At 48.3% G+C, this 25,259-nt stretch overlaps 1 protein-coding gene across 2 annotated transcripts in view; it reads right to left on the reverse strand.

Annotated features, from left to right (window-relative positions):
- Positions 1-25,259, reverse strand: part of Sufu (SUFU negative regulator of hedgehog signaling) — a 68,293-nt gene that overhangs the window by 23,228 nt on the left and 19,806 nt on the right. For both annotated transcript variants that reach the window (XM_059257023.1, XM_059257017.1), the window contains exons 3-4: positions 17,614-17,750; positions 14,159-14,200 (exon numbers count right to left, since the gene is read on the reverse strand). In XM_059257023.1, coding sequence (XP_059113006.1) covers positions 14,159-14,200; positions 17,614-17,750 — 179 coding nt within the window. The remainder of the gene's footprint in view (positions 1-14,158; positions 14,201-17,613; positions 17,751-25,259) is intronic.

The raw sequence follows: 25,259 nt of genomic DNA on the forward strand, positions 1-25,259 counted from the left end.
ACACACACACACACACGAAGGAAAGAAAGCAGCTGAAGTGTGCCAGGCATGAAGTCTGCAGGAGCTTTACAAGAAGAAAATGGGAAGGGGCTCAAGACAGACTGAAGACTTAAGCCTGACGATTTTGAGGTCAAGCTTCTCATGGCACAGCAACCATAGTCTCTCAAGAAAGGGTCTCAGCCGGGCGGTGGTGGCAGCCAGGCGGTGGTGGTGCACGCCTTTAATCCCAGCACTCGAGAGGCAAGAGGCAGGCGGATCTCTGTGAGTTCGAGGCCAGCCTGGGCTACAGAGTGAGTTCCAGGAAAGGCGCAAAGCTACACAGAGAAACCCTGTCTCGAAAAAACAAAAACAAAAAAAACAAAAAAACAAAAACAAAAACAAAAAAACAAAAAACAAAAAAAACAAAAAAAAACAAAAAAAAACAAAAAAAAGAAAGGGTCTCAACATTTTATCTTGTTTGCTCCTACAATGCTGTGCTGGGAAGCAAACCCAGGGCCTTGGATGCACCAGGCAAGCTTTGCTTTGGTGTTCACAGATCAGTGGCAATCAATGCCCGAGTGTATTCTCGGAGGACTCAGTGAGGGGGGTTCTAGGATACGTGGGACATGCTCCAGACTGCTGAGTGCAGACAGGCCAATTGGGACGCTCTCCATCTAGGAAGAGCCAGAATGACACCAAAGCACATGAAGAGAATCTGCAAACTTCAGCTCCATCCTTCCGTGGCCCAAGCTGCTGCTGTGGTTGTTGGGGACAGCTCAATGGAGCTGGATCCAGAGAAGATCTCCTTTGAAACTGGAAGAGAGCTCCCCACATGAGCTGCAGTCCACTTAGGGGCAGACACACAGGTTGGGACAAGCATCCTGACTCCCCAGAGGTTGCGGAATTAACCAGGCCTGGACGAGGCAGTGCAGAGAATAAAGTTCAAAGCCAATCCTTTGGGCTCTGCCTGACTGGATCCTGATTGGGTCCCCTAACTGCCCCCACTGCATCTCTCCATAAGCCCATCCCAATTTTGACATCTCAGGCTGGGACGGTTTCCCTACTCCAAGCCATGCTGGGTGAGAAGTGGAATGCACATACCTAGTCTTCTGCCAGAAATAAAGCACCCGCCAAGCTCTAGGAGGCCACAGACCGTCTCTGCAGCCCTTCACACACCCATGCAATGCTCACCTGGGGAAGGGCAGAGGCAGCACTAATCCTGAGGGTACTACATGCCGTCCAGTGTCCTAAGACCCCTCCTCCACCTGCAGCACTAACCCATCAAGAGACAACAGAATCTCTTCTTGCTGGGGAAAATCAGTCTACCTTTCCCTCAGGGGGGTCAAATACAGCTGTGAGTGAGCACTTCAACAGGAGTTTTCAACCGTCTCTGCCTGACCCCACCCCCAAAGCCCATCCCCAAGCTACAGCCCAGAGCTCTGCCGTGCAGCAAGGCTCACATCAGAAACCAAGACAGCAACAGACTGTGATGATGTGCACACATCACACAGGAGCAGAATCAAAGTCTGTTCTGGGTAATTAATTCTCCTTTTTAACACTTGACCTTCTCCCGCAGGGAGAGGAAAGGATGCGACACTGGAGCTTTGAAGCTTCAGTTGTACAAACCTGCACCCCGCCTTTCTACACACGTGCACACACAGCAGCCTTACTTCCAAACAAACTACCAGAGAAGGTCCAAGGCAGAGCCATTCTTTAAGAAACAGGATGTGCCTGGCGGCGGCGGCGGCGGCGGCGGCGGCGGCGGCGGCGGCGCACGCCTTTAGTCTCAACATTCGGGAGGCAGAGGCAGGTGAATCTCAGTGAGTTCAAGGCCAGCCTGGTCTACAGAGCGAGTTCCAAGATAGACAGGACTGTTACACAGAGAAAACAAAACAAAACAAAAACAACAGCAAAAGAAAGAAAGAAAAAAGAAAAAGAAATAAGAACAAGACAATCAAACCAACCGTGCAGATTTTCTGTATGCACGGTCAATGGGCTTTTGTGTCTAAAAGGCCAAGTCCTTCACAGCCGAGCTGCTACTGCAGCTGAAAGAACCCACAGATTGCCCTAGCCACAGCCCATGGCTATTCCTAGTGATTTCATCCACTAGATGTTTTGCCTGTCCACTGAAAATACAAGCTCTAGGGCTGGAGAGATGACTCAGTGGTTAAAAGCACTGGCTACTCTTTCAGAGTACCTGGGTTCAATTCCCAGCACCCACATCTGGAGGTTCACATCTGCCTATAACTCCAGCTGTAGGAGGATTCAATGATGCCTCTGGCCTCTGAGGGTACATGCACTCATGTGCACTTTCCCCCTGCCCCATAATTAAAAATAAAATCTAAAAAAAGGTTAAGAATAGAAAAAAAATGCTGGGCTGTGCTGGATGTCACACATCTGTAACTCTAGCACTCAGGAGGCTGAAACAGGGAGATCATGAGTTCAGGTACATCCTGGGTTACATAGAGAGCTTCAGATCAGCCTTGGCTGCACAGAGACCCTGTCAAAAGAAAGTAAGGTAAATAAAAATCCAGAAAATCAAATGGCCTCTGGGTCAGCCATCTAAGTACCCCAACCAGGCAAGTCCATCCACAGCTTGCTGAACTCACAGGACAGTGCCCAGACTTTACCAGAGTAGTTTCTGAGACGGTGAATCTATTTATTGCCTCCTAAGGCCTACTCACGTCAGGAAATGTTTCCAGGCCCTGACAAGTAGCTAACCTTTTTCCTAGTTAAATTCCACTAATGGGGGAGAGTGGGGGAAGGGTACAAAGGAAAAGGCAAACTCTTTGTCACATAGCAAGACCGCACTTATTTGTAAGCACCTGCTGTGGGTCAGAGCCCCCCACTCGGCCGGCCCTTCCTTGAAGTGGGCTGCCTCCAGTTTCCTTGCCTCTCCACCATTCTTCACACACTGCACAGCTCAGAGAAGCTGTGTCAGCCTGACAGCAGCCCTTGTCTGGGTCCGCTCTAAGTGACCAACATGCTCTGTAGACAGTGGAGCCCGGGAGGGTCCACTCTACTTACCAACATGCTCTGTAGAAGGTGGAGCCCGGGAGGGTCCACTCTATTTACAACATGCTCTGCAGAAGGTGGAGCCCAGGAGGAGCTGTTGGGTCCAAGATGGCATACAAAGGTGACTGGGTAAAGTCCAGATCCTAGCTGTCTGTACCGCTGTTCCTGGGACTTCCTGATTCCCTCCACTCTCAGATGAAGGAAAGAGGGAAGGCTAAGCAATTCTGTGTAATCTGACTGTAGGAGGAGGCAGTAAGATCACTGGTGATAATAGTCTGGTACGTTGGCCAGACTCCTTGTCAGGACTGAGGCTGGAGGCAGGAAGCACAGCTGCTGAGATCCAGTCTGTTTAGCCTTTAAGTCTCCAGCCTCAGAGAACTTTCTTAATATTGGGATGGAGCCAGCTTTGAAGTCCGAAGACTTGGCAGACTGCTATACCTCTACGGATTTTAAAGGTGACAGAGCATCTCCTTGGTACATGGACTCCTGGCAGGTGGGAATGCAGCAGCAGTCCCGGACAGCAACACCAAGACCAGCGCGTTCTTCTTAAAGGACGGCTGGGTCGGCACCAAACCGCAAAACGTGCAGGCAGACTACATCACCTGGCAACCCGCTGGAGGAACTTGTCCTCGGCAGCGGTGGGGGGGGGGGACGATGGGGGAACGGGGGGGGGGGGGGGACGGGGGGGACGGGGGGACGGACGGGACGGGACGACGACGACAACGACGACGGGACACAGCTGCAAGTCGTACACACATGTTCCTTGCACAGTATTTAAACTGGGATGCGCGCACAGGGCGAGTGTGTATGTGTGTGTAAGCTGAAAGCTCATCAAGAGAGGGGTCTGCCAGGCTACTTCCACACAAGGGAACACTACACACTGGCTGTCACAAACATTGCTACTGGGCTGTATTTACTCAGCTCCAAACACCTCAGGCTGGACATCGTGGTACACAGCTGTAACCCCAGCACTTGGGCGGCTGAGGAAGAGGGATTGCTGTGAGTTTGAGGCCAGCCTGGGCTCCATAGAGACTTTCAGGCCAGACTCAGTTACACAGTGATCCTCTGTCTAAAAATAAAAACCACCAAAGATTTCCGAGAGGACACTGGGTGTAGAAAGCATGTCCGCATACAGTACTTAGTAAAACTGTCCAATTAGCTTCTGTACAAAGGCGTGCTCAGAGGATGGCAACCAAATAGAGCGACTGCTCCAGGGGCCGAGCGAGGGCTAGATGACATTTCTTTTTCATTTTCAGTTTAGGTACTCCACAGTTACACAGGCTTATCAGAAGATTCAAGCACAGAGGTGGAGCAACGTGACATTTCCTCCTGGTCCCACTTCTCATCTGGGTCCACTGTTTTTTTTAAACACTTAGTGATTGATTTGTGTGTGTGTGTGTGTGTGTGTGAGAGAGAGAGAGAGAGAGAGAGAGAGAGAGAGAGAGAGAGAGAGAGAGAGAGAGAGCGCGAGAGAGAGCGCACGAGCGCACAAGCGAGCCGTGGCCGTCAGAGGACGACTTGCGGAGGCCGGTCCTCTCCTGTGGGTCCTGGGCATCTAACTGAGTTTGGCGTTCCCACCTTTCTCATCTTGCCAGCTGCACTTCCTATGAGGATGAGTAATCCAATTCCCATTTCTTTTTTTTTTTTCCTGGGCTGGGATGAAGTTCAGGCCTTGATATCATACTTTCTTTTTTTAGGAGGGGCTGGGGGAGGGTGGTATCAAGACAGAGTTTCTCTGTGTAGCCCTGACTCTCCTGGAACTCACTTTGTAGACCAGGCTGGCCTCAAACTTACAGAGATGTGCCTGCCTCTGCCCCCGCCCAGCCCATATTTTTTTTTTTTTAAAAGGCAAAACTATGACTCTATTCTACCCATTTTTCTATGGTTTGCTTTTTTCAAGTTTCCAGTATCACCTGGATATTTTAGCAATAGAAAAAAAACAACAATCAGGTTATATTTGGGAAGTTAAAGTGCTCCAGCTAAGACAGACATTAACAAGTGTGTGATCTGCGGGAAAGGACCAAGGCTTTAGAGTTCAGGTAATCACACTGCTCAGTGAAAGCTGACAGCATCCTCTTCTCCTAAGGCAGCAAATCCACACGAAGTGTGCTTAGAGGTAGGTAGGCCCAGTGCTCAGAAGAGAGCAGCACCCCAGGAATGTGCTGTCCATGGGGCTACTGTCACCAGACAGAAAAGGACCCCGGTAGCTGTCGTGGAGCCCACCTGGTCTCAGTGTTACCCAGGTCGGCTTTGGACTCCTGGGCTCAAGTGATCCTACTCCCTCGGCTGCCTGAGCAGCTGGGACAGCATGTATGCCACCCTCTCTCCGGAGGGCACCAAAGCACCTTCTTTTCTTCCTTTCTGGTTCAAGCTTCCTGGAAAGGGCTCTGTGATAAGTCAGAAATACTACCAGAACCTCATCAGAACTCTGGAGGGCAGGCTCATACCCGCCCCTGAGTCTGGCCCCTAAGGCAAGAAGGCAGGCTTGACTGGCTGTGGGTTCCACTCCAGGGATCCCAGGCAGGGCTGTGACTGGCTTAACCTGTCATTTCCTCCTAGAGAGCTGGAAGAAAGGGACCAGGCTAGCAGCTGTCCTTGTTTGTTTTCATGTTATTTGTTTTTCTAATAACAAAACACACCTCGGTAGAACATTTCAACATGGCAATTACAAGAAAGGAAGTAGAAAAGACCCCTAACCCTCCCATCACACCGTGCCTCCAGGACTACCCTCTTTCATCCACATGTCCAAGAGGACACACTGTTAGAATTGGAACCCACCGGTATACCATACTGTGCTTTCTTTTCTTTCTTTCTTTCCTTTTTTTTTTTTTTAAATTTTTTGAGACAGAATTTCTCTGTGTAACAGTCCTGGCTGTCCTGGAACTCACTTTGTAAACCAGGCTGGCCTCGAACCCACTGAGATCCGCCTGCCTCTGCCTCCCAAGTACTGGGATTAAAGGCGTGCGCCACCAACACCTGGCTTCTTTTTCTTTTAAGAGTGCTTCCAAGCTGTGTGTGTGGTAACACGCAGCTGTAATCCTAGCATTCAGGAGGTGGAGGCAGGGGGATCAAGAGCTCAAAATCATCTCTGACTACACAATGAGCTTGATGCCAGCCTGGGTTGTAAGAGACCCTGTCTCAAAAAAACCAAATAAGCAACAACCCAAACAAATCTCCACAAACACTATTATTTGTTTTTGTGTGTGTGCTCTCCCAGGCAGTGCCAGGGTTGCCCATATCTAAAACTGTGTTTCTCAGGCGAAGTAATCATATCGTGGGGAAATACAGTTTTGACCTAAGGGTCTGTGCATTTCACCTGGTTGAACTGGGATTTGAACCCACGAAGCCTGCCACTTGGGGCGCTGCGACATTGTTCCACAGTCTTCACTAAACCTCTGGTCATGATCATCAAAGCCAACCACAGGAGACCAGCGATGAGAGACCCAGCCTAAGGGTGAACCACCCCAGTTTAACGCCTGTTAAACAGCTTCTTTGTCCTAAAGCTCCGAGAGGTCCTCCAGGTCTGCAAGAAGGACACAGGCCTGGGAAGCCAAGGAATTTGCCCCAGTGCCCACAGCAGCTCAGCAGGAGACGCATTCCCTCCCTCCTCAGGGAAGGACTCGGCTACACTGATCCCTTGGTCGTGGCGCTGGTGGCTGGGACACAGAAGGCAGCTAAAGCAATTCCATTCTCAGAGCCTCACCAACCTCAGCCTCCAGGCAGACACCTCTGCACTTGGGTATTATCAGAGGCGAAAGACATTTTCCAAGTTTTTGAAAAGTCAGGCTTTTCAGAGAGTGGCCAGATACTAAGTATGTGTGGATTTCACAGGCCATGCAATGTTTTTTGTTTGTTTGCTTTTCTGGAGCCTGAGGATTGAACCCAGGCCCTCACACTAGTGAAACAAGTGCTCTGCCACTGGATGTGCCACCCTCAACCTTTGAACTCTGCTGTCACGGCGCAAGCAGCTGTCTGTCTGGCGGGGCAGTGGACAGGGTACTGCAGGCCGGTCTCCTTCACAGCAGGTGGCCAGCAGAGCTCGGTCTGCGGGCTGTACTCGCCAACCTCGCTCTGTCTTCCCTAAAAACGCTTGGATTTATTAGTTCAGGCTAAAGCACTTAGACTTTGGAGCACACACTCGTTTCTGAGGACTGACCTGTTTTCCTTCTGTGGGTAGGAATGCAATCTTTCAGCTATTAATCTAAAATCCTGGGAAATGCAGAAAAAGTGTTTTGACTTGCACTTGGTCAGTATTACTAACAGATGAAAGGGGAAATATTTTACAGATCCATAGCAACCAGAAAAGAGGATAAATCAGCCAAAGGGAAAGAAAATGTCAGGAAAATCCAAAAGACTAGGAGGAAGAAGAATGACGCTAATATAAGATGGCAGCCACATTTGGCTTTGGTTAGCTGACTGGGGCAACGAGGGCAGCTTATCCAAGTCAGGAAGCAGAGGGCTCCAGCTCTCCTCAGCAAGAGCATCTCCTTGCAGAACTCACTTGCAGCCCAGACAGCAACAGCACACAACATATGGAACGTTAGGGAGACGCAAGCAAGGAGGCTGGGGACTGCGGCAGGGCCACGTCTCCCTGGACTGGACTCCGAGTTCACCTGTGGGGAGTGTGGAAGCAGAGCCTGATGCCCTTGGGAGGGAGCTGGAATACCAACCTTGGGGTGTGCTGCTGAACACAGGTATGGTGAGAACCACACAAGACCTAGAGAGAGAGGAGGCTGAGAGTCTCAGTGGTTAGAGTTTGGGGGAAGCATTTCCCTGAGCTAAGGTTCCCAAGGGTAAGGATGACAGAGCAAGCAATCCGCAGGTGATGGCTCGGCTTTAACCTTGAACAGCCTCATCACCTGGGGAGAACCACTCTCGAACGCAGGGACGGGGCTGGAGAGATGGCTCAGTGGTTAAGAGCACCGGCTGCTCTTCCATAGGACCTGGGTTGTTTCCAGCACTCACATGGCAGCTCATAACCATCTGTAACTCCAGTCCAGAGGATCTGACACCTTCTTCTGGCCTCTAGGGTACTCAGCATGCATGAAATGCACTTACTAACCTAGCAAAATACTCATACACAGAAAATAAAATGTTTAAAAATAAGTCAAAATGTGTGTACCTCAAATCCAAGCACATCTTATTAAAAGGAACAAGGTTTTCAGTCTCCAAGCTCCTCCTTTGCCCCCTCTCTCCTTAAAAGGCGTTTGTAGCTTTCCACTGCCCAGAATCAGATCCAGACTCAGGCCTGACTTGCCTCAGGGCCCAGCACTTTCCCATGCAGGCCGCACCTCCAGCCATGCCGCCTGTGCCTTTCCTCCCCTCCCAGCTGGCTGAGGAAGGCTCTTTCCCTCCTCCAGGGCTCACACATGTTGTTGTTTCCCTCTGCCAAAAACGTCTTTCTCTTCCCTCTTGCCTCCAGTCTGTCCTTCGCCGACCCTGTGATCTGGAACACGCCACCGCCGCTTCGACGTTTCTGGAGCTCTTTGGTCCTCCTCTCCATCTACAGAATCAGTTCTCATCCACTCCATCTTCCCGGCACTGTCTCCACCTTGGGATGGGATCCTGTTTCTCTCACCTCGGCTTCCCCAGCATCTTTAGAGGCCCCAGCACACAGCAGGCACACAAGTAAAGTAACCCAAAGGAGGAAAAACTGCTCATTTCCACCTGTTCCTCCCTCCTCTGGAACCTTGGAGGCTCAAGAAGCCACAGCATGTGAAGCAGGGCTCATTATACATTCTTGGAGGCACATGCACGGGGCTGCTGAGCCTCAGAGAATTCTGAAGGTCATATCTGTTTGGTTTTAAAATCAACAACTAGCCGGGCAGTGGTGGCGCACGCCTTTAATCCCAGCACTCGGGAGGCAGAGCCAGGCGGATCTCTGTGAGTTCGAGGCCAGCCTGGGCTACCAAGTGAGTTCCAGGAAAGGCGCAAAGCTACACAGAGAAACCCTGTCTCGAAAAACCAAAAAAAAAAAAAAAAAAAAAAAAAAAAAATCAACAACTATTTATTTTTATCTTTTTTTTTTCCAAGACAAAGTATCTCTGTGTAGATCTGGCTGTCCTTGAACTCAAGAGATCCACCTACCTTTGCCTCCCAGTGCTGGGATTAAAGGTGTGCACTACCACTGCCCAGCAAACAACTCTTTATTTTATTTATGTTTGTTTTTGTTTTTTAGATAGGGTCTCATGTAGCCCAGTCTGGCTTTGAACTCACTATATAGCCAAGGATGATCTCAAACTCCTGATTCTTCTGCCTCCACCTCCCAAGTGCTAGGATTACAGGTATGTGCCTTCCGCCGCGCCCTGGCTGCTGTAATTTCACTTATAAATACAGTGAAGAAAGGTTTAAAAACCAACCGTGTGGTGCCAGTCTACCGGTACCACAGACAGTTCAATGGGTCCCTTTCCCTGATCTGGCAGCTCAGGAAAAGGTCCCTGCTGGAACCACCACCATCTCCCTGTTTGAGTCTCAACTGCCATGAGGTCGCCATCCAACAGCAGCAGGCTGTGTCAATCACAAGGGAAGGGACTGTGCTTTTCCTAAGAACTCAAGTGAAACCGGCCTGCAAGTTTTGGTTAAGACCCACCAGTGACTGAATTGCGAGCAGACGCCCTCTCCCATGGAATCTAAAGCACAGCTCAGGAATCAGGTCCTGCAGAACTGGATGGGGTGGGGGTGGGGGCTTCCTCCTAATGAAACCCAGAGGGCAGGGCAAGAAGAGCTGTCACTGGCCAGCTGAGAAGAAAGAACAAGCTGATCAAACAGTTAAAAGTGAATGGGAAGGAAGAGAACCTAGCTGCAAAACAGGGAAGACAGACATTCAAATGTCTACTCCTGAGTACTGATGTGTGCACCATAAAAACCTTCCAGGACATTCCAGAGGACTCTGCCAGAGGACTCAAAATCTGCAGGAGCAGGCGAAATGACAGCTGCCCTGTCCTGTGACTGGAACAGTCTCTCTTTCTTGAAGATACTTCTGTACTGTCCCAGGCCCTGACCAGTAGGCAAGGTTTCTTTGGCCCCAGGCAGGGAAGAGTGGTAGATACTGTTCTGGCCATCTGGTGCCTGTTCCCTGCTGCCTGCCTTAGTCTCTTTGTGTTGTTATAGCAAGATACCCGAGGCTAGATAACCTAGAAGGCACGGAGGTTTACTAGGCTCCCGATGGTGATGGCTGCAGTCCCGAACAGCATGGCGTTCTGGTTCCAGTGAGGGGCTCCTGGCTGTGTCACAGCATCTTTGATGCTACCTGAAAGTGAATGCTCCCCTTGGCATCTGCGTGTGATCAGTCCCCAGCTGGTGGCAAGAGGAGGCTAGGAACAGGCCTTTAGGGTTAGGTGGCCTCTGGTTCTAGCCTACAGCTGTTTCTCGAGAACAAGGTGTCCCATGTTCCTGCTCCATCTTCCTTCCTCTGGGAGACCACTCCTCTCTCCAGGTGACTCTGTCAAGTCTCTGTCACAGGAACAGAAACTGACAGATACAAGGGGAAGGAGCAGGAGACTGACGTGCGGCGGGCCCTGCTTTCTAACAGCTTGCTCTCTTGCTAGACGGCACAGAAGGTTCCAGCCCCTCCATGCGGCTACACTACAGACCTGTCTTGAAAAGGAAAAGAAACATTGATCATACTGTTTGTAGACCTGAGGGGCAACCATCCCCAGAATAGGAGAGAGCCGGTTTAAAAAGGCAACCAAGTCCTGGGAGGGCAGAGCACGAGCCAGAGAAGAGGTCCTCACCCAGAGTGCGAACGAAAGCCAACCCCAGCGGGATCAGTTCCTCTTCCGGTGATTCTGTACAAGGTGTCCTCATCAGGCACTCTAGTCACTTGTCAGGTCATCCCATAAGATGCAAGGAGACAGAACAGGAGGAGTCCGCTCCAACTCTACCTCTTCTAATGACTGACTTCCCAGTGCACACCACGACCACTGAGCTGAGTGAGAGCTGTCTCTACTGCCCCAGGAACAACTGATTTTGCCAGCCAGAGCCACACCTACTTCTTCCGCCAGTAGTTACCCTCTGGCTTAAGGGATCCCCTCGCCACTCTCCGTGGTTAGAAGGGCAAAGGGGACCCTATGTGTACTCTGGTGCTATACTTGGACCACTGCCACCAACAATGGTGGTCAAATGACCCGGGCAGAACTGAGCTGCATCCCTTCCCAGGACTAACACAGAAGTGTTGGGAGAAAAAAAATCGTCCACCTACTGCTCTGCAGATCAAGAACTTGGAAGTAGACTAGTACGCTATCACTCCTGGCTGATGAATGCCATTCTGTAAGACAAGACTGACACACAGCACCATGGCCCAGCAGATACTGAGCACACAGACCAAGTCACGCCTGAAACCCTGCATGTCCCTGTTACCGGAGCCAAATAGAGTCAGGAAGGCTTTGCCATCTACAGAAGCTCCTTCCCTAGCTAGTCACATTTCTGCTGCCCTTTCTCTCGGGCTTAGCTTCCGACCTCTCAGCAAACCTTCCAATGGGCTGGCCAGAGCTGAGTTACTCCAGAGCAAACTTCAGAGGCTGCCTACTGTGGTGTGATGGCCTGGTGTGGACACTTACTGCCCCCCACTCTACACCCACCAGAGTCCACCCCTCTTCCCTTTGCTTGACTCTGGCCTGGTGCTAAAACTGCCTGGCATTTGGATCCGGAAAAGCAGGTCTCAACACTCATTTGACTGGACTGCTCGGCATGCCCTCACATGCAGCTGGGTGGGGCAGAGGGTGGAGCGCTCTGTATGAAGTTAATGGGTTTAGAGTGGACGGAATAGAGAGGCAAGGCCATCAGACAGAATTCTGATGCCATTTACAAATGCAGGTGTATCTGTGGATGTATCAAGCAAAGAACACACATGTTCTGTATAATATGATCATGTGTGACCCTGATAGAGTGTATCACCCAGGGATTAGTGATAGCTACAAACCACAATTCTATCAGCAGCTGAGCACGCTCCACTGAGAGCTTGAGCAGCCTAAAATCCAGTCTGAAGAGTAGTTAATCACACTACAGAGTCTGCATCACGATTAACTCTACACGGCCCCACTACACCATACTGACTCTAGTGCATTTAGAACAGGGCTCCCAAGGCAAGTCCCAAATCAACTACACAAAATCTGTTGTATATCGGGTGTGAGTATAGGTTCACATGGGTCTGTGGAATCAAGACTCAGAGGCACCTCAAGGATGATTTTAGCCTTTCCCAGCTTCAGGGGAGATCGGTCTCTATGGAATTCCAAGGCAAGTACCCAAATCAACTACATAAAAATCAAGGAACAGCCAGGTGTGATAGCATACATCTTTGATCCCAGCATCTGGGAGGCAGAGGCAGGCAGATCTCTGTGAGTTTGAGGCTAGCCTGGTCTACAGAGTGAGTTCCAGGACAGCCAGGGCTACATGGTGAGGCCTTGTCTTTAAAAAAAATAAAAATAAAAAAAAAATTTCAGGGCTGGAGAGATAGCTCAGAGGTTAAGAGCACTGACTGCTCTTCCAGAGGTCCTGAGTTCAATTCCCAGCAACCACATGGTGGCTCACAACCATCTGTAATGAGATCTGGTGCCCTCTTCTGGTGCAGTCACACATGCTGTATACATAATAAATAAATAAATCTTAAAAAAAAAATTAAAAAATTAAAAAAAAATCTCAGCACAACATCTGATCCAAGTTTGGTTTTTAATGTGATATACAAATCAAGCAATTGTATTTGTATCGCTACTGCTGATTTTCTGCATTAGGGCAAGATAATGCACTAAATGTCCACTGTCTGTTAGGCAGGCATCTGGCAGAGGCACAAGTAAGACATAACCAAACACACCACAACCTGGCAAACCAGCTTGCTGATCCATGCAGTCTTTTTTTTCTTTTTGGTTTTTTGAGACAGGGTTTCTCTGTGTAGCCCTGGCTGTCCTGGAGCTCACTCTGTAGACCAGGCTGGCCTTGAACTCACAGAGATCCACCTGCCTCTCCCTCCCAGGTGCTGGGATTAAAGGTGTGCGCCACCCCTGCCTGGTTCCACACCATCCTAAGATCACAGGCCTATAAGATCAAATAAGAACCATGCAGCAGCGGCAGGAAGGAGAGAGAGAAGGTGCCGGGAGTCAAGTGAGACCAACAGGTGCATGCGCAGACTCCGGAGGACCAGCTGATTCCTCTTTGGGTGTTGGCTATGAGGGTCTGTTCAGTTTGTGGAGACTCATCACGCTGTACAGTTACACATGCACTTTGTACATAGATTTTTCATGAACAAAATGTTAGAAGAAAAGGCTGGATGTGGTGGCACACACCTGTGGTCCCATCACTTGAGGGAGGAGACAGGCAGAGCTTGGGCTTGCTGGCCCGGCAGTCTCTGTGAGCCACAAGCCAATGAGACGCTGACTCAAAAAATAACCTGGGGGCTGCAGAAATGACTCCTCAGTGATGAGTACTTGCTGTTCTTACACAGGACTCAGATTTGGTTTCTAGCACCGACATGGTGGCTTACACCAGCCTGCCACTCTAGTTCTAGGAATTATGATGCCTTCTTCTGGCTTCTGAAGGCACCAGGCACACATGTGGCACACATACATAATGCAGACACTCACAGATAGGTACACATAAAATAAAAATACGTCATCAAATATACACGGCAGATGGCTCCTGAGGAGCAACAGCCAAAGTCGTTCTCTAACCTCCACACGCATGTGCACCCACACACATGTGCACCCACACGCATGTGCACCCACACACATGTGCACCCACACGCATGTGCACCCACACACATGTGCACCCACACGCATGTGCACCCACACACATGTGCACCCACACACATGCAGCTGCACACATCAAGGCTTTAAAAATAAAAGATACATATTTAAGAGGTTTGGGAGATTTTATAAATGCTTTTTTTACCCTGCTCTGTTTTTCAAGAGCTGCAGACTGTCACCCTGCTGAGCATCAGTGCTGCCTGACCCTGACGAGCTATCCCAGAGCAGAGTGGCCACGTGAACGAGCAGCATTCATCCACATAGAGGAGTTTCAAATTTCTCATTGTACAGCCTGCGACATCAGGTAGACCGGATGTCCGCAGAGCTCCTGTCAGCACACTAGCGGGTAAAGCATACTTCATTCATTGCCTGGGCTCAGATCCTGCCTTCACACCTATGAGAGCCGTAATCTTAAACGTGTTACTAACCTTCTCGATGTTGTCTTCTGCAACTGTAAGGCTGACATGGCCCTGTGCTCCATCCCCAGTATGAAAAAGAAAAAAAAAAAGTACTTAAACTGATATAGTGGCCTAGCACTCAAGAAACTAAGGCAGGAGAATGTCGAGTACTCAGCCTGGGTTACATAGAGAGATTTTGTCTCTAAACACAAAATAAAATAAAATAAAATAAAATAAAATAAAAAAGCCAAAACCGGGTGCTACCCTTTGTGTGTTAGAGGCACACAGGTACACTAATGTCTCAGCTCTTGTCCTCGCCACCATTCAGGCCTAAAATCAGGGACCACTGGCTTCTCCTCACTTTCCTGTGTTTCAGTAACTCACTATTATTCTCTGCCAAGTTCCAAAACAGCACTTAAAGTAGACTTGTTTAACCATTTAATTGGTTGGTTCTGTTTTGTTTTGTTGTGAGGCAGAATTTCACTCTACAGCCCACGCTGGCCTTCAGCTCAGGGCCTCTCTGCCTCTGTCTCCTCCTCGGTGCCAGGACGACAGGTGTGATTTACCACTGCCTGATTTACCCGTTACTTAAAAAGTACGCTGCTGTCATAGACAGTCCGGAAACCAGAAAGCCGCGTATTACACGTTAAAAGCGGAGTCACCCTGTTGTTCTGAAGTGCCTGGTGGGGTCTGCAGGCATGACTGACAGCAGAGGCACTGGGGAAGCTGTGGGGGCCACTGGTGCAGAAGGGACTGGAGGGCACACAGCGGTCAACACACACTTAGGGAAGAGGCACGGACTTTCAGTGTGAACATTTCCGACAGGGAAGTGAGGGGTGAAATGAATATCCAGACACCCTCCATCCTGACCACAACAACATCTCACACTTGCTTTCTCCCACATGTCTTACTTTTTTGCTGAATCATTTAGTATTTTATCCATAGACATTTCAGCCTTTGCCATTATCTTACACAACCCCACAACCCCACAAGGAACTTCACTGTGGTGCAGTGCTGATATCCAACACACAGTCACATTCACTTTCCCAGCTGTCCTACAAACGACCTTTCTCTCCCAGGGTTCAATCAAGGATCAAACACTGCATGTAAACCACCAAGTTTCCTTAAACTGGGGACAGTCCTAGCTGGGTACAGGAACCTAGGAAAGTGTACTGTAGAATGTCCTACAGTGTGGCCACATTTGGCTGCAACTTACTTGGATCTGGGTTCAACCTGTTTGGAAAAGTGTTCCTCAGCTCCCTTCTCCCACTTGGCTTGTCCGTGTACACCATGTGCAGAGAGATACAAAGTAACACTTGGCGATCAGTGTGGCCGAACTTGATCCTTCCAAAGGAGACATCCATTCCGATCTTCCTTTGTCAGGATAGTCCCTCTGTCTCTCTCTCTCAAATGTATTTTTGTTTGTTTGTTTTTGTTTTATGTGCATGAGTATTTTGCCTGCATATATGTCTGTACACCCATGAGTTCTCAAAGCCCATGGAGGCCAGAAAAGGGAGTTGGATCCCCTGGAACTTTGAGTTACAGGAGGTTGTCAGGCACCCTGTGTGTGCTGGGCACTGGACTCAGGTCCTCTGTAAGAACAGCCAGTGCTCTTAACCACTGAGCCATCTCTCTGGTCCCTCTTCTTCCTCTTATCAACAAATAAGTAATCTGTAGAGTGATTCTTTGAGTTCCTGTCTCCTAAAAACTTTTTTTTTTTTAACACATTATTTACTGAGGATGAAAATGGCACGCCATGGCATACATGTGGAGGCCAGAGAACAATTGAAGGAGTGGTTCTCTTCAGCATCTGGGTTCCAGGGATCAAATTCAGGCTTGGCAGTAAGCACCTTGCCCCCGAGCCATCTCACTGGCTCCTTAACAATTTTTTTTGTTGTTTTTTTGTTTTGTTTTGTTTTTTTTGAGACAGGGTTTCTCTGTGTAGTTTTGGTGCCTGTCCTGGATCTGTAGCCCAGGCTGGCCCCAAACTCACAGAGATCCGCCTGCCTCTGCCTCCCAAGTGCCAGAATTAAAGGCATGTGCCACAGCTGCCCGGCTCACAATTTTTTTTAATTACATTTATTTGTGTGTACATGTGTGTGGGCGCATGCCCTAGCATACATATGGAGGTCAGAGGACAACCTGAGAGCCAGCTCTCCCCTACCATACGGGTCCCAGGGATCAAACTCAGGTGGCCGGGTGGCAGCAAGCACCTTTACCTATGGAGCCATGTCCCCAGTCCCCTGACATCCGTTTTAACCAGTTTAGGAGGATTGAGAGTTCAAGGCCAGCTTGGGCTATATATAAGACTCTGTGGTTCTTCCCCCCAGAAAAGGCAAAATAAAATAATGATTTGCATTATAATGTCAAAATTACTTCACATTAGACATTATTAGTATTTTGTAACATGCATTTTACATTTCCCTTATCTCTATCTACCTAAGCAGGTACAAAAATGAATATATTAACAAGAAGTGGCGTACACTTCATCATGAGAGCCCTCATCCCCACAGCAGATCAAATTCTACAACAAAGAAAAATCTATTTTCAAAGTTAGACCTGGTGGCACAGGCCTGAAATCGGACTAAAGAGTGAGTTCAAGGTCAGCCTGGACAACTTAATGAGACCCTGTCTCAAAGTAAAGAATAGAGTATGCTAGATACAGGTCAGTTTCAGAGCTCTTGCCTTTATGTACAAGACCCCAGATTCAATCCCTATGTCCTCTCTCTCTCTCTCTCTCTCTCTCTCTCTCTCTCTCTCTCTCTCTCTCTCTTTCTCTCCTTCCCTCTCCCCCCTCTCTCTCTGGTGTGACCCAGTAATCCTAGCATCTGGAGGCTGAGAGGTGGGGTTCAGGCTGGTCAAGGCCATTATGTATACTAAGGAAAGGATGGAGAGGAAGAGTGAAGGGGAGAGGCCATACCAAATCAAAGACAGAAAAATCTAGGTCACACAAATACTCTGAACTCTCTGCACTATTCGGGAGCTATGACGCCTTCACAGGCTGGAGGAGGCTGGCAGAATGAGCTGAGAAAGTAAGAGCATCACTTCCAGCACAAAGGCCTTACCCAAGATCCATTGCAGCAGTCCCCAGTGGGCACGAGGAGCAAAGGACAACCAACCTCTTGGAGGGCATTTGAATAATCTAACTCAGTTCTGATTTTAGCATCCCCTCCACCCTGTGAGGGAAAGGAACAAGTTCCAGTCCCTATTATTCTCCCAGGCTGAGCCAAGATTAGCCTATGAGCTTGAGGGCTGGAAATAGACACAGAGACAGCCAGGCCACTGGGAACAGGGAACAGGCTAGTTATGACAGACGGCAACAAAGCTTTAGGTTATTGGGACACTGGCCGAGTCTCTGCTAAGGTCCACACAGTTTCCCACCCATGAAAGGACTCTGTAGACACCAGAATACACCTGCAAGTTCCCAAAGCCCATCAGGCAGATGGGCACAGGACCAGCAGACCAGCCAGCCTCTGGGCTATTACCTGACTGGAAGACATATCGAGCCAGGCCCTGCATCAGCTCCGCTGGCCATGTTGGTGGGGCAGACTCCCCGGTTTCTCTCTTCAGACGAAATGTCAATTCAAAGCCAAAACCACTGGGTCCATCTGTTCCTGTAAACCTGAAAGGAATAAAAACATTTTCAGTTTAACTACCACAGGACAAAGTCTACAAAGTCTCTGTGTGGTGGCCTCCACAGGATTTCCTCAACTCAAAGGGAATGCCAGGGTGAAAAAGTCTCTCCAAAGCTTGCTTTACCCTCCAGTGAGCTGAGGGTGTACATGTATGATGTTGGCCCAGCTAAACTTCTACACTGGTACTCTTGAGTCATAAGTTCCAGATTTTATGGTTCTAGAACATTCCTTTTATATGACAGAAGAAACACTACTGAAAATCTTATGTTCCTCACTTATTCAAACTGCTAATAAGTACCCCCTGAATTTGCTAAGGATACATGTCCTATGGTCCAACAGTATGGCTGTGTGCTCGGGGAAGACGTGGCCTTCTTCCTCTCCACCTCCAGGGACACCATTCTCAGCTGCACTGACTAGTCTCCTAAGTCAGCGCTGTAGACAAGTCCCAAGGCAGACTGCAAATACTGAGTGGACCCACCCTCTTCCTAAGGTCAGTCCCACCCTATCAGTGAGCACTACTCTCCCTAACCTTCCATGAGCATGCCTCAGTCACTGGACCCCAAAGGAGAACAGCGCAGTCTCAGGGAAGTCCCTGAAACGGGTGCCAGAGAGGGCAGTGATGTCTATTCAAGAGCAGAACCTGGGTGTGTGTGTGTGTGTGTGTGTGTGTGTGTGTGCCACACCTACTCAGGTGAGGGAGGTGTCCAAGGAGGAGTCCCCAAAAGCTCCTCAAAGCTTGCCAGGATGAGAAAGGCTAAGAGTTAAAATATGTCCATGTAATTTTCAGTAATTATATCTTGTACAAACAGGAACCACAAGGGTTATACACATGTAAACTCCCCAGCATACAAACACAAACCATAAACTAAAATGACAGCCAACACCTTCCTTCTCCCTCTTGAGAGCTGAAGACACAATCAGTGTTCAACCCTGGAACTCCTTCCTCGTGACATCTTTCGTCATCATGCCCAAGAGGCTAGGATGGGAGACTGGGTAGAAAGGCACGGATGAGAGCCGCAGCTTCCACTTTGGGTGCTTGGGTAGGCCCAGCAGCCCAGCCCCAGGCACCACTGTGGGAGAAACACCTCTGAGAAGCTGCATCCTCAGAAATCATCACAGTCAAATCCAACTGCACTCAAGGAGGTGTGCGTGGTTTGATTAGTTTTCTGGTTACCAGGTGGATGAAGAATCCATTTAGAGGGTACACATGGGTTCCTGGAGGCAAGGTTAGAAATTGCTTAAAGTGACACTATTTACACTATTTGTTTCCTTGATGAATTGGCCTGCTGGGGTCAAGACCGAACAGAATCTGTGGGAATAGCTAGTGATCAAGATGCACCGCCTCCCAGAGGCCTCAGGTTTGGAAGAGGGTGAAAATCCAGAGCTCTAGGAGATTGACTTAAAGCTCTGGAAAAGGCTGGGGCACGGTGGTGAGCACTCTTTAATGCCAGCACTGGAGAGAGAGAGAGCCAAGTGAGTTCGAGGCTAGCCAGGGCTACGCAGTGAGACCCTGTCTCAGAAATCAACCAAACAAAGCTCCACACAGGGAGATGGGTCACTAGGGCACCACCAATTAGAGACAGCTTTGTAAAGTGCATTAGACCATTGTTCCAGGGCTCTCATCTCGGGCCAAGGAAAACACATGATTTCTAACCACAAAAACGTGAGAAACAGACTAAAAGGAACATATGCATTATAGACCGCACAATGGAGAGGATCCATGGGTGCAGAGAGAGAAGCCACTGAGCCATTTACGCTCACACCACATCTCCTCACTGAGGAGGGCTCTATGCACACACATGCATGAGTGTGCATTCATGCACACACATGTGCACACCATCTGTCTCTACACAGGGTGCTTTCTAAGCCAGCTCTGTGGTGGGCAGGCCAGCTCTCCCTTGGCTGAGGAGGAGGGGGTGAGCTAGGCAGATGGTTCCCACCTGTGTTTGATTACCACCCACCAGGACGGCTGGACACAACCTCGTCACTCTGAAACATGAGTTTGGAATGGGCCAGCCTTAGGATAAACACATGACCTGGGCCTGTCAGATTTCTCTTTCAAAGCAGGCTGTGCAGGCAATAACAGCCAAACAACAAGATCATTCAGTGTTTAAAGTTCCCCGAAGGGGCTTGGCTTGGTCCGGACCATTTCATACAGAGGCTTCTCCTGCCAAAGAGGGTTTGTCTGACCAGAGAACGGAGCTGCTCCAAGGGAACAGCTGTCTTCCATGTCTTCTAGGATGAAACATGAGAGCAATGAGATACATTCTCACACACACACACACACACACACACACACACACACACACACACACGTTCATGCCTCCCCAACTCATATACTTACGTACCCACACTACATACATATGCAAAAAATAAGTTTATAAAGTAAAAATATCATAGTCATTTAAGGTTAATTAATTATTGAAGAAAACGGGTTTTGGAAATTGAGTGTGGCCTACATGTCAGTGTTTATAGTAGTGCATCATAATGTCCTGGGCCTTCACAGACTCAGCCAGAACAAGCTCTAGTCCCAGAAGAGCCATTCACTGCAAGTGTCCTATATAGGCATAACTTTTCATAACTTTTGTTTTTTTTTAAAGATTTATTCACAGACTGGGTGGTGGTGGCACATGCCTTAAATCCCAGTACTCAAGGCAGAGGCAGGCAGATCTCTGTGAGTTCAAGGCCAGCCAGGTCTACAGAGCAAGGTACACGGTCAGCTACATAGAGAAACCCTATCTCAACAAACAAACAAACAAACAGAAAAGATTTCTTCACTGTGTGTGTGCATGTGTAGGGGTGTTGGGAACACACTTCTGGCACAAACGTGGTCATCAAAGAACAATTCGCAGGAGTCCTCTCTCTCCTTCCCGCACACGGATCCTGAGAGCCAACTCAGACTACCAGGCTTTCAAGTGCTACCTTAACCACCGAGCCTCCTACCAGCCCTGTTGAAAACCTTTTATGCCATATCAGCTATTATTTAACGTAGCAGTTACTAGGTCTGGGAACTCACCATAAGGAAATAATCTTGTATTTGGAAAAAAGCCTTTGGCATAAACATATCCAGTAGTTTATAAAAAAAAAAATCCCAGTCTTCTCTAAGTAGGGGCTTATAGAAGCTTCTGGTGCTCTGTTAGGACACCACCACGACTAAAAGCCAGGGCTAGCAGGAAGTAGCAGGAAACAGACTGACTTGTGAGCTGTGAGAAGCAAAGGGCTCCCTCTGTGTGCCTCCGCCTGGTCCGGTGGATCCAGGTCACATCCGTGCCCCCACATAGAGCCTCTACTGTTAACTATCAGGTACAATTGTAAATGGCGCCTCATCAAGTCACATGGTCGTGAAAGTGGACCTTCTGTATATGGCTGGCGGCAATGCAGCTGCTATAGAAACATTATGGCTGTTCTCAAAAACTGAAACAGAATTACTGCAATGAACCAGTAATTCCATGGCTGGGTATCTACACAAAAGCCTGAAAACAGGGTCTTGAACACTCCTGTTGACAGCAGCATTATTCCCAATAATGCTGGAGGAATCACAAACAGGAAAGGCAATCCAGGAGCCTACTGCCAAGGTGAGTAAATGGAAAAACGTGCAGATACAAAACAGTCAACTACTCACTCTAAAAAAAAAAAAAAAAAAAAAAGAGAGAGAGAGAGAGAGAGAAAAAGGAAAGCAGAATATTCCTATATTCTCAGAATTTGGGAGGTGGAGGCAAGAGTACCAGTAGTTCAAAACCACCCTCAGCCACATAGCGGGCTATCTCAAAAATCAAAATAAGAGGTCAATGAGATGATTCACTACAGGCACTTGTCACGGAATCTGATGGCCTGAGTCCCATCCCTGGACCCTACATGCTGCAGAAAACTGACTCCCATTAAGTTGTCTTGACTTCCACACAGGTTCTGTGATGTGTATGTGCCAGTGTACGTGTGTGCATGCGCACTCGTATGTACACACACACACACACACTAAATGCAATAACAAATTAAAAATAAATAGCTAATGGCTGAGGTAGAATGGCAAGTCTGCCAGGAGCAACAGAAAATCTGGGCAGTGAGGGCATCACCCCACAGCCCAGTGTCAGCTTCCTCGGCCCTTGGCTGCACCAGAGTGGACTCCAAGGCCATACCACTCCAGAATCCCAGTAAGAGATGGAATAGAAAGAGTGAAACAGTACAAATACAGGCTGCAAAGGCCAGCTGAACGGACGCCATCTTCACCACCCCCACCTTTGGGCTAACCCACGGGCAAACTAACCTCCACGTGCCCCAGTTCCTTTCCTTCTTTTTATTGTACTTTTTATTTTAAAAATGGAGAGACTTGCAGAGGGTGGAAGGAATACAGAATTGGTTGTAGAGGAAGGTGTTTCTAAATACCATCTAAGGCCATGTGACCAGTTGCAGAAATCAGGATTATAATTTACATGAGTGCTTCTGCTGTGTTTTTTTAATGATGTATTTGTATAGATACTTGTATGTTCTTTCAATTTCTTTATTATATGTTGCAACATCAGTTAAAAGAATATCATTTGTTATTAGATATAAGTTTGAAATACTGAAAAGATATCTCTCAAGGGACATTGCCTCTATGCTAAATATATAATGTGTTTGCCATTTTATGTGGGATAGTTACATTATGTTTAGACATAACTATGACCTGGCTATTGTTTTTCATTTGGAAATTAATCATGACATAAGGACAACTGATTGTGTGTCAAGTTGACAAGGAGTGGATTGTCATGGCTATTCTTGGTTGTCAACTTGACTATATCTGGAATAAACTATAATTCAGAAATGGAAAAAAAAAATGGAGAGACTTGGTAGCAAGTCACCAGGATGAGTGACTTCTGACCTGTTTAGACTGGACATCCCACCTAATCATAGAATTCATGACCCTTTAGAGTTGAGGAAGCTGGGATTTACAGAGTGACGATACAGATTCGGGATAGCACAGCTGGTGCCCCTCCCCCCTTTTGAGATATGCTCTTATGTGGCTGAGGCTGCTCTTGAACTCTGATCTTCCTACCTCTACCTTCCCAGTGATGGGATTATATACAGGAGCTGGTGTTTTTATTCATTCATTCATTCATTCATTCATTCGTGTGTGTGTGTGTGTGTGTGTGTGTGTATGTGTGTGTGTGTGTGTGTGTGTGTGTATGTATGTGTATGTGTGTGTATACACCTGCCCATGGAAGCCAGAAGAGAGTGTTGGATCTTTTGGTGCTGGTGCCCCAGTTTCTTATCTACACACTGGGATAAGGACATTCTCCACACAACCTCAGGCAGGAGAGCATCTCTGACTTATCTGGAGCCGCTTGTTCCCAGCCTCTCACACCTCAAGTTTCCTTAACTCCTGGACTCTGGGGCTCTGTGGACACGGCCCTTCAAGAATCACAGGTCAGAGTCTATCAGCTTTGTCCAGGTTCCTGGCTGTGGACCCCTCCCAGAGCCCTCAAACTTGGCCTGAGACTTTTTTTTTCTCCTGAGACAGGCTTTCTCCGTGTAACGTTGGCTGTCCTGGAACTGGCCATGATCCGCCTGCCTCTGCCTCCCGAGCGCTGGGATTAGACACATGCACCACCGCCACCCTAGCTATCCTGATACTTTTTGATTGCTACTGTGCTCTACGGTGGAATTCTGTAAATAACTACCAAATAAACATAAGCAGAGGGGATGCTTTCATTTTGAATTATTCAAAATTACTGATAATATCATTAGCCATTTGGAAACAGTGTTTGGTGACAACAATATTATACTGGGTAGTAAAATTTAGCAAAAAAAAAAAAAAACCTAAAATTTTTTAGATATGCTTATATGGCAATATTCTTCTAGAATTAAGACTTCTTTAAAACTCTGAGTTATATTAGACCATTTTCTACAATCTTTATAAAAAGAGGGAAGCTGGATATGGCAACATGAATTTGTAATTCTAGTATTTGGGGAGGTAAGGGCAGGAAGATCAGGAGTTCGAGGTCATCCTTAGCTACATAGCATACTGAAGGCCAGCCTGGGCTACATGAGACCCTGCCTCAAAAACAAAAAATAAAAAAGGAGGGTGGGATGGCAAACAGGAGTCAGAGAGGAAAGAAAGAAAAACCATCATCATAGGGTCAGGGGTCCTGGGTTCAGTTCCCAGCAAAGGGAGAGAAGGAATTGAGGGGCCGTAGAGACCACGCTGAGAGCTGAGAACGTTCGCTCTGCCTTTCACATGCGTGCTTTCTGCTACACTCTGTCCAATCAGATTCATGGCAATGTATCTGCCTCACTGGAGTAGCCCTTTCCTGAGATGCCTTGCCAGAGGCCAAGGACCACATTCCCACAGCATTCCTCAGGTTTAAAACCAGCAGCTCCCAGGACAGACTCAGCTAAGAACCCAGCCAAACTTTCCTGCTCTCAATACTTTAGGAGCTTAACTCTGCCCTGGGCTTTCATGGAGCAAAGAGCTTCCTTCCCAGACCAAGACGTGGAATTTAAGAAAAGTAAAGGCCAGGATCAGCAGACCCTTTCCCACAGAGCAGTGGAGGTCCAGTCAGCCCTGCCCTGGAGGAAGATCTGCTAGACTGTTCCCCGAACTTACAACCACTTCCTGAGGACAGTACTCAAACCAGGGGCTGCCCTAAACCAACTGGGCAAGCTAGTAAGAACGGTGATACAGGCCGGGCAGTGGCGCACGCCTTTAATCCCAGCACTTGGGAGGCAGAGCCAGGCGGATTTCTGTGAGTTCAAGGCCAGCCTGGGCTACAGAGTGAGATCCAGGACAGGCACCAAAACTACAGAGAGAAACCCTGTCTTGAAAAACCAAAACCCATCCCCCACCCACCAAAAAAGAACTGTGACATGGACCGGGTGGTGGTGGCACACACTTTTAATCTCAGCACTCAGGAGTCAGAGGCAGGTGGATCTCTGTGAGTTCGAGGCTAGCTTGGTCTACAAAGAGTTCCAGGACAGCCAGGCCTACACAGAGAAACCCCATCTCAAAATAAAATAAAGTAAAAGGACTCTGACGGCTGCCATTCTTCATACTGACTTAAATCAACAACCTTCCAGAACCTTTAAAACTTAAGACAACAAGCTAAGCCAACGATGGCAAGTCACAATCTGATTTAGGAAGTGTGCCTCTCAGCACACAGGTGGATAACTCAAGGGCCTCTTGCTGGCCCAAGAGCCAGAAGATCTGCCCAGAGGCCCTTTGTCCACCCACCATCTCCTAAGGCTCTGAGCAGCCAGGTGCCTTAGAAGACCAGACACCTGAAGCAGGGTAATTCAAAGACACAATCTTTTCAGCATCTCATTTCCCCAAGGGCAAGGACTGTACTTTTTGTGTGTGCTGCACATGGGGTACATCATGTCAAAGTTGAGCAATGCTAAGTGGTAATGGCATTCCCATCATTTCAAGGAGACAATCAGACCTTGACATTAAGCAACAAACAAGATAAGCAGTGGTAAAAGGGCCATGAGCTTTCCTCTTACTGTCTACATCGGGTTCAAACATC

This window comes from Peromyscus eremicus, chromosome 1, assembly GCF_949786415.1.
Source record: "Peromyscus eremicus chromosome 1, PerEre_H2_v1, whole genome shotgun sequence".
NCBI classification, from domain to species: Eukaryota; Metazoa; Chordata; class Mammalia; order Rodentia; family Cricetidae; genus Peromyscus; species Peromyscus eremicus.